Source organism: Setaria italica, chromosome IX (genome assembly GCF_000263155.2).
Source record: "Setaria italica strain Yugu1 chromosome IX, Setaria_italica_v2.0, whole genome shotgun sequence".
Classification (NCBI taxonomy): Eukaryota; Viridiplantae; Streptophyta; class Magnoliopsida; order Poales; family Poaceae; genus Setaria; species Setaria italica.
In genome coordinates, this window is record NC_028458.1 from 6,025,364 (window position 1) to 6,034,629 (window position 9,266).

The 9,266-nt window shown below is 49.0% G+C and overlaps 2 protein-coding genes across 7 annotated transcripts; both read right to left on the reverse strand.

Moving 5' to 3' along the window:
* Nucleotides 1–1,563, reverse strand: LOC101757551 (protein JINGUBANG). Its single transcript, XM_004981779.3, has one exon. The coding sequence runs from the start codon at nucleotides 1,561–1,563 to the stop codon at nucleotides 82–84; it is 1,482 nt and encodes a 493-aa protein (XP_004981836.1). The 3' UTR covers nucleotides 1–81.
* Nucleotides 1,564–4,378: 2,815 nt separating this feature from the next.
* LOC101758360 (serine hydroxymethyltransferase, mitochondrial) lies at nucleotides 4,379–8,964 on the reverse strand. Of its 6 annotated transcripts, none has more exons than XM_014804551.2 (16): nucleotides 8,787–8,964; nucleotides 8,602–8,640; nucleotides 8,418–8,504; nucleotides 8,169–8,290; nucleotides 7,951–8,027; nucleotides 7,472–7,596; nucleotides 7,098–7,190; nucleotides 6,789–6,881; nucleotides 6,507–6,704; nucleotides 6,285–6,389; nucleotides 6,132–6,197; nucleotides 5,785–5,862; nucleotides 5,475–5,586; nucleotides 5,278–5,388; nucleotides 4,996–5,154; nucleotides 4,379–4,776 (listed from the first exon to the last, which is right to left on the reverse strand). In XM_014804551.2, the coding sequence occupies exons 1-15, from the start codon at nucleotides 8,871–8,873 to the stop codon at nucleotides 5,006–5,008; spliced, it is 1,542 nt and encodes a 513-aa protein (XP_014660037.1). In that variant the 5' UTR covers nucleotides 8,874–8,964; the 3' UTR covers nucleotides 4,379–4,776; nucleotides 4,996–5,005. The 6 variants fall into 6 exon arrangements, with proteins under 6 accessions (XP_014660037.1, XP_012698284.1, XP_012698283.1 ...); XM_012842830.3 differs by having other exon boundaries at nucleotides 4,379–4,831; XM_012842829.3 differs by having other exon boundaries at nucleotides 4,379–4,773; nucleotides 4,991–5,154.
* Between the last annotated feature and the right edge of the window lie 302 nt (nucleotides 8,965–9,266).

Here is a 9,266-nt window from a genome sequence, read left to right on the forward strand (position 1 = left end):
GACGTATGTGTATCGATCCAGCATGTTGTTCTGGTAATCCCTCCACCAATGCAAGATGGCATTCTGGCCAAGTGATACGTCTTAGCGGAACGACGTCGTCGAGGCGCTGGCCCCGAACGTGGCATCGCCGGGATACCGGTCGAACATCTGGGGCCCGTCGCCGGCGCCGGGGCCCAGGAGCAGCGCGTCCGGCGCCGGCTCGTCGGTCACGCGCCACACCTTGATCGACTTGTCGAGGCTGCCGCTGTACACTATCCACCGCGACGCCGAGCCCCCTCCGGCCGCGCCGCCGCCGCCGGCGTTGGATTCGCTGCTGTCGCCGTTGTCCTCGACGACGGCGATGCACCTGATGGGCTCGGTGTGACCCGTGAGCACCGAGAGGCAGGAATGCATGCCGCCGTCGCGCCGCCACACGAAGATGGTGTTGTCGGCGGAGCCGCTGAGCAGGAGCGCGCCGGCGGCGGCGAGGCAGAACACGGCCTTCTTGTGGCCGCGGAGCACGCCGCCGTGGACGAGGTGGCGGTCGCCCTCCCAGAAGTTGACGAGCCCGTCGGAGGATCCGCAGTAGAGCACCGGCGCGACGGCGCTGACGGCGAGCGCGTTCACGGCGTGTTCCTGCTTGAGCAGCGTCTGCACGGCCGAGTGCTTGGTGCTCTTCCCCTGCAACTCCCGCCGCCACACCTTGACCGTGCCGTCCGCCGAGCCCGTGAACACGAGCCCGTCGAACGCCGCCACGACGGCGTTGACGTTGTCATCGTGCGCCACCACGGACTCGAGGCACTTGGAGTCGTTGATGCGCCACACCTTGAAGGTTCGGTCCCAGGAGCCCGAGTAGAGCAGGCCCTGCGCCGGCTCCGTTGGGCTCAGGCACGACACGGCGTCGCTGTGCCGGATCCACAGCGCCGTCCGGTTCTTGCGCACCTCCACGTAGTTGGACGGGTTCAGCGAGCCGCGCAGGAAGTCGCGCAGCCGGGGCAGGCTGCCCACGCGCTTGTGCAGGCCGTTCTTGGGCGACACCTTCCACACCCGGATCTTGCCGTCCTGGTGCCCGGTGAAGATGCGCTCGCCGGAGATGACGATGGCCTTCACGAGGCCGCTCGAGGACTTGAACCCCCCAGAGTCCTTCTGCTTGCGCCAGACGCGGATGTTCTTGCTGTCCGAGCCGGTGTAGAGCGTGTCGCCCTTGGCAGCGAGCGAGTAGATGTGGCCCTCCTCCCTCACCAGCGAGCCGATGAGGCTCGTCCCGGGCGCCATGGTGGGCGGGCCGCCGAGGCCGGCGGCGGAGGCCTCGCTGTGGTGCGACCAGGGGGACGCCATGGTCTGGTTCCAGGGGGACATGTTGTACGGCGAGCACTCGCCACTGAAGCTGGACGGGTAGTCGGAGTAGTACCCGGGGCTGGCGCCGCCGGTGGCGGAGGAGCTGCTGTTCCGGTTCGACATCTCATCGTCCGTAACCCCCGAGAACTGGAGGTTCGGGTCGGAGTGCGGCGCCGGCAGCGGGAGGTTCGACGGGTGCGAGCGCGAGACGCCGCCGCCGGCGCCCTCTCCGTCGCTGTCTCTCATCTGCTTCTTGCCGGAGGCCGTGGTGGCGGAGCTCCGGTCACGGCGGATGGGAGAATTGCGAGGGGAGGGGGAGAGCGGGCCTGTGTATGCGTGGATCAGAGGGAGAGGGAGAGGCGAAGAGAAAGTGGCGGGAAGAGAGAAATCGTTGTGACCGTTAAAGAGGTTGGAGGCGGGGAAGAAATGGTGGGACCATCGCCCGCCAATCGCTCCCTCTCATCAGTTTAATTTAGGGATAGAGACTATCTTTAGAAATGGAGCATATGAACATTTGGAGTGTGCGAGCTTGAATATTTCACATCAAGTTGAAAATAAACTAGTCAGGACAAGGTGCCTGCATGAATAGCGCGATTAGCCTATTTGTTTTCCCCCCTCTTATCTCTATCTAGATCAATGTGCCTTTTTAAGATTCATGATGCTTTATTTAAACATTTTTCATGCTTTATAGTTTATAGCATAATCCCCTTAATGCAAAAAAAGGCAAAATAGCTATATTGATCCCTATAAAGTTCAAGTTCATCCCTCAACTTTTAGGTCGACCAATCTAGTCGCTCAACTTTCATTTTTATTCAAATTAATCCTTATACTGTAAGAAAAATCTTTTTTACCCTCGACTCGTTCCCCTCGTCAATTTCCACAAGAAGCTGCAGTATCGCCAGGACCAGTACTTCTGAACGGTGAGCCAACGACGATGCTCCTTATGCTCTTGTTGGCAGCTCCGCTCGCCTCCTCCTTCTGCCTGCCTCCACGCGGGGCTTCGACTAGTCCGTGCTCGCGCTATAGTGGCTGGGCACCATTTTCCGGAGTAGCGCCACCAGCCCTTACTGGTCATCCAATTGTTGTTGCCAGTCAGTAGACTTCCTCTCTTCACAAGCTAGTAGCTCAGGTCTGAAATCCTCACAATTCCTAAGGCTCTTTTCTCCTTTTGTTTTACTTTTATCACTGCAAATCGCAGAGTGTTCAGCATGCCTCGTACCATCATGGCTGATGTGTTCATCCATGTGTATTTTGATATGACCGATGGGCTCTGGCCAAGTTGTACCCAAGGGAACGGACAGACTTGTTGCAACAAAGCAGGTCTCGAGACATGGCAAAGGTGTGCTAGTGCTAAATAGAATGAAGCCACGTCTGACTGACATGGCATCCATAACGCTGCAATAGTGTTGTTACGTCTCTACTATATCTCAAACCTGATGACGGAGCTTCAAACGTACTCGAGCTCGCCTCGCTGTACTGTAGGTCCTCAAGGAAATTGAGGAGGGAAGAAAGAGCCAAGGGTAGAAAAGACCTTTTGCATTAGTTTCATACCAGCATGAAGCATCACATAAATATGAAGACGAGTTTGACTTAAAAAAACGAGATTTGAAGGACTAAATTGGCATTAGCTGATCTGAAAGTTGAGGGACCAATTTGACCCTTGGGGCAAAGTTGAGGGACCAAAACACCTATTTTACCCAAATAAAATGCTGTAAAGTTTAATCTCTCACTCCAATTAAAGGACCTTCGTTTTCTTTCTCTAAAGTTAACTTGGTATATTCTAGCCCTAAGAGGGATCGCGGCATTTTAACCTTGTTTCAACTAAATAAGACAATGGGTTTGTTGTTGAACTAGCTTTCTTATTTTGTTTTTTGAACAATGACGGAGTATTGCTGCCTACTTGCGTTTAAAAAAAAACAAGAATTAATTTATAACACCGCTAATACAATTCCAGATATTCGTTCTTGCTCATGCTATACAGCCAAAGTGCAACTATAGAGGCAAACAAAACATGACAACCAAAGTGCCCCCGGCCCTACAACAGAGGTTGTCCCGTTTGATGGTCAGTTGTGTAGGTTGCCGCCTGATGGACCTTGAAGCTTTTAAGTTTTTTTTTTTGGTTTTTGCCCTCGATTTGGACTCGGAGTTACAGCATCCGCAAGGCAGATCTTACGGCCGATGACGAAGTTGATCAGCCATCAGGGGAAGACAATGCTACAATCACAAATCGATCGCACCGAGCAGCCTCCGCCACCGGCTGTCGTCCGCCTGGGTGCGCCGCGCGGGGCGCCCTCGTGCTTCGCGGCCGCCTTCGACACCATGATCATGGCCATGCACGTCGAGGGTCCGTACGACGACGACGACGACGACGACGACCGCGGCGGCGACACCCATCTCTTGCCCGAGAGCCTCGTTCCCGTCTTCGACGTCCGCTCGCGGCCCTCGGGGCATCATCTTCGGCCCTCGGCCCAGCGCCGATCCCGTCCACCTCATCTACATCTCGACCGGGAACAGGGCGTCCACTGACTCCTTCGAGCTGCTCGACCAGGCCCCTCTTCCTGAACCTGATGAACCCGGCGGCAAGTGCTGGGCGGCTGGGCCGGCCGTTCGTGGCACAAGCTCCCTGACCCACCGTGCACCCGGATGGGTACACCTTCGTCAGCGTCGTGGACGGCAAAAGCGACTGCACCCTCACCTTTAGCACCATGTTTGGTTGGGAGCGACATGGTGACTGGATCCTCCCTTTCTTTGGCCGCGGGCACTTCGATCCCGAGCTGAACGCCTGTGTCGGGATCTCGAGGTACCCGGATATCCGCCACATCTGCGCCGGCGCCAGGCGGCGACGGCAGGGCGGCAATGCGTGTCCCGGCAAGTGGGCAAGGAGAACCTGTTCGCCGAAGAGCCTGACGAGTGGCCTGTAGGTGCCGCCACGCTCGTCGACATGGGAGGCGGGAGCCGATTCTGCCCCGTGCAGTGCGTCTGTAAGTACGAGGAGGAAGGAGAACAACAGCCTCTGCAACGCCGGTATCTGTCAGCACGAGTGACGACCTTGTTTCTCAAGTATGACAAGAATGGAGACCTGACGACGGGCTACAGCCGCCGAATTCAGAACTACAGGGTGCCAGAAGAAGCTACTGAGTCTATGCTCAAGTATCCCGTGGCCTTTTGGATGTAATGTAAAATACTTCTCTGGCTAAGGCTTACTTACAATGATACAAGGCAAATGACAACACCGCAAGCACACATATTATTCAGAGAGCATCAGTATAGGGTCTTGCAGTAGTAGGTGTCTACAGTATGGGCTATCGACACAAGTTCCACATGCTGTAAATTGCCAATCTCTCTCTTAAGATAAGATGCCATTCTACTTCCACCTTGGGGATGGGGCTTGGGTTTATGTTTACATGATCATGCCCACTTAAACACCCCCAATAATTGCCTCGACATCTTTTCTTGCTGCTAGGAAAAAAAAGATAATTTGTTGAGTGATTGCATTCATTATTCTTCTCATCTTCTGCAAAGGCGATCAAGAGGAAAGGACACAAGATTCAGATTTTAGTTCTTCTTTAAACAACTGCATTACTGTTCCGGTACTCCCTAGTCCCTACTACAACTGAGTTACTGCATAGGTTTTTTTTTTTAAAAAAAACGACTGGATAAAGATGGAGCATACCTTACCATTCAGATCTTAGTTCTTGTATTTCATGGTCTCTTTCTCAAATCCAATTGTTGGGAACTGTTTTGCATATTCCTCCACATCATGGCGAAGCTTTGCAATCTCAGCTTGGATGCTATCAGATTGCAAAGTGGTAACAAAGTCCTTCAGCTTTGTTCCACCTATATGGCAAGAGTTAAAAACAAAATATATATATCAGGTTATCCCACTAGTGAACTAGACACCTCAATAAATACAAATATATCTAACACTTCTTTAGGAAACAAACTAGGACTTTGAGTGACCTGTCGTTGCAGCCTTAATCTTCACAGCCAAGTTCACTGCTGCATCAAAGAAGTCAGCAACCTTAGCAAAATCTTCCTCCACAAATCCTCTGGATGTAAGAGCTGGGGTTCCTGCATGATGGAGAGCTGGTATTAAGAATTTCCGAACTTAATTTTAAAATAAATTGAAAACAAACAATCTACGGCCACATATTTACCCATCCTGATGCCTCCTGGTACCATAGCTGAAACATCGCCAGGAACAGTGTTCTTGTTTGCTGCAATATGCACACATTCTAAAACCTTCTCCACCCTTGAGCCATCTATCCCCTATACGTAACATTGGAAAAGATCACCATCGTTCAGACATGGCATCAGAATTGGAAACAACTGAACATCAACCAATATATTTCCCTAATAATAACATCAAATAAACATCCCAAAGGTTTATTGATCATTACCATTAGAATTGATATACCTAATTCCAAACTGATAAAACATGCAATTTGAAACACATTTCTCTCTTACCTTATTCTTGAGATTAACGAGGACCAAATGGTTATCAGTCCCACCAGAGACAAGCTCGTATCCTTTTGCTACCAAGCTCTGGATAAAAATATTCCCAGCAATTAGTGATTCAAAGCACAATTAACAATGCTGAAGAACTAGATATTTTTGTTTCATAGCATCTGGGGTGATGTAGATGAAAGATAACATCACTGTAAATAATATTATCTAACGTAGCTAAGCCAGCAAAGTGCTTTGAAATAAAGGACACAATAAAACATACTGTATACATAATCTACTAGGATTTCCTAAAAGCTGCTACTAATACAAACAGTAAGCAAGCTAATCATCATATTAAGTAAGCATACCTGTGCAAATTTAGCAGAGTTACTGATAACCTGCTCTTGATAAGCTCGGTACTCTGGGGTAGTTGCCTGAAATATAATCAACCACTGAGAGCCTTAGACAAAGGAAAACAATATGAATTCAAGATAATATGAAACAGCATAACTGGCACAAACCTGCTTAAGCGCAACAGCCAAGCCAGTAATGGTATGGTTATGAGGCCCGCCTTGCAGACCTGGAAAGACGGCAGCGTTGATCTTGTCCTCAAAATCATACATAACCTGCATAGTGATATACCTTAGTCCTTCCTTTTTCTTATGTACTACAGCATGAACTCATTAGAAGAAAATCTTCAACATCCTATGCTACTATAGTCTATTATTTTCCTCCAGTCATACCTCTTTTCCCTGCTTATTTATTTCTTTCACTCCCTTCCTGTAAAAGATCATGGCTCCACGTGGCCCACGGAGTGACTTGTGAGTAGTGGTAGTCACTACATCTGCATAATCAAAAGGAGATGGAATGACGCCAGCTGCAACAAGCCCACTGATATGTGCCATGTCTGCTAGAAGTATTGCTTTCTGCTTGTTGCATATCTGTCAATCACAAAACATGATGGAATTATTTGGTTGATTACAAAATAAAACGGTTCAATTTTCATTGTTAAAGAAGAAACTTGCCTTCCTCATACGGTCATAATCATATAGGCGAGCATATGCACTTGCACCAGCTATGATCAACTTTGGCCTGAAAAGAACAGCGCTTTTCTCCAACTGCACATAGGTAGGAGCAGATAAGGTGTCAGGGTGATTCAAGTTTAAATAATTTTACCATCGAAAGAGAAATGACGAAATAAGTATATCCTAGATAAGAAACTTGTTTGGCTAAAAATGAAAAAAGAAATAACACATTACTGCCATCTATAAAAGTGACAAAGCTATCTGAATAAGCTGATGATATAAAGTATATAAAATAAGGAGGGAAAGTACCTGATCATAATCAATGAAGCCAGTGCTTTCATCCAGTCTGTAGGGCATTGTCTCAAAGAATATCGAAGTTGCCGAAATCTTCTTAGTATCAGTCTGCAAACGTTAAGTAGAACCTTTGAGCAACAGGAGTTTCAGTAGCATACATGAACGTTTCTAAGAATTATGGGAAACTATATATACGCATTATGTAATCATGTGCGAAGGTAGCACGTAGCTTGCATAGCAACTTCCAATGCAAGAATGGAACAACCATAAAGATTAAACCATCTGCAGGGCTAGCAAGGAAAACAAGCAACAAAGGACACATTCATGCTTGTATGCTACCTCTAAATAAAAACAGTAAGGAGATAAAAGTAAAATCCAGATCCATGTACCTGGTAACCATGAGAAAGATGTCCACCGTGAGGAAGATCCAAAGCCATGATCCTTTCATGTGGCTTCAATAGGGCGGTGTATACATGGAAGTTGGCAGGTGAACCCGATAGAGGTTGCACATTCACTGCAGAGGTAAACATTGGTTATTATGAGCAATGACAACATATACAGAAGATGAATTCCTTATAACTAATCCCATGCACTCTGAACACCTTGCAAAACTTTATAGCATTTCTAAATTGTATCAAACCATTAGGCATTCTCTTAATATAGTTTATTAGTAGAACAGATTGTTTCCACCAACTTCTCTAATTTGCATCACCCAAACCTGCATGCTTTAGTGCAATATAAAGGCTTGAATTCAAAGAGAAAATTTGTACAAGACTATTTCATAAAAGAGGCAAATATGATGAGGCAACATAATAGATATTGGCCTCTTTTGTGCAATAGTTTTGAACAAGACTGTACAAGATTTTACCTCCCCACTTCGCTGGGTCCAAGCGGAAAGCCTCCAAAGCACGTTTCTGACACAAGGATTCGGCCATATCAATGTATCTGCAACCAAGAAAAACCAGAACAACAACCAATTCAGATTATCCATGAATTCACGCAGACGGCAATTCAATTTCTCTTGCAAACATGCGTGTTTCCACTGAAACAATCCCAACAATGACAACTGATAGAACAGGGCCTTACTCATTCCCACCGTAGTATCTTGCGCCGGGGTACCCCTCGCTGTACTTGTTGGTCATGACAGAACCCACCGCCTGCATCACTGACACCGACGTGAAATTCTCCGACGGGATGAGCTCCAGCCCCTGCATCAAACATTTTGACACAGACACAATTCAATGAGAACAAAGAATATAATATAATCCAACATTGCAACGACTGCATATGACTGAAGAAGTAGGTCTAGAAAAGATGACTGAAGGAAACAGAGACCTTCCATTGGCGGGCCTTCTCGAGCTCGATGATGTCAGCAACCTCGGGGTCGACCTCTTCGAGCGGCGCGTTCAGCTGCTTTGTCCACTGCACACGACGCCAAGAACACGTGATGAATATATGCAAGCGACTGACACGGGCAATGGACATACCAACGATTCAGGACAGAGTAATCAGAACATACGGTGACTCCGGATCTCTCCTCCGTCGCCGGCAGGGACGCCTGCGCACGCCAAAAGGCCAAACCAAATCAGAGAAACGAATCGGCACCGCGGCATGAATCTTTCTTTCTTTCGATGGGTGCGTAGGAGATAAGAACAGAGGACTGCCGTGCCACGAAAACGAAACAAGAAGCGGGCGGCGGCGTACCATGTAGTAGAGCGGCGTGATGCGGGAGAGCGGCTGGCGGCGGAGCGCGTTGGCGGAGAGCTTGCGGAGGGCTGTCGCCATGGCCATGGTGGGCGGTGGTGGGCGCGTCCACCTCCTGTGCCGGGGGGTTGCAACCTCGACTCGCGAGTTTGGGAGGTAGTGGAATCGGTGGCGTTTTGGGGGGTTATTTTGGCTGGATATCCCCGTGCTCGTGGGTGTGGTTGGATGGCCATGGGCCCATGGCCTGGCCAGTGCCGCAGTCCTCAGCACGCACCACCACTCCACACCAAACGCATCAGCGTCACCAACCCATGAACTTTCCTTTTCCTATTTCCTATTCCGTGAACTATATAGACTTTGTCACTTTTCTATATGGACCACTTTGTCACTTATTTCCTGAGATTTTTCATCTATAGTTTTTTCTTTCTGGAAATGGATTTTTCTTGTTCATTTTGTTTGTGGCATTTAGTACTGGATTCG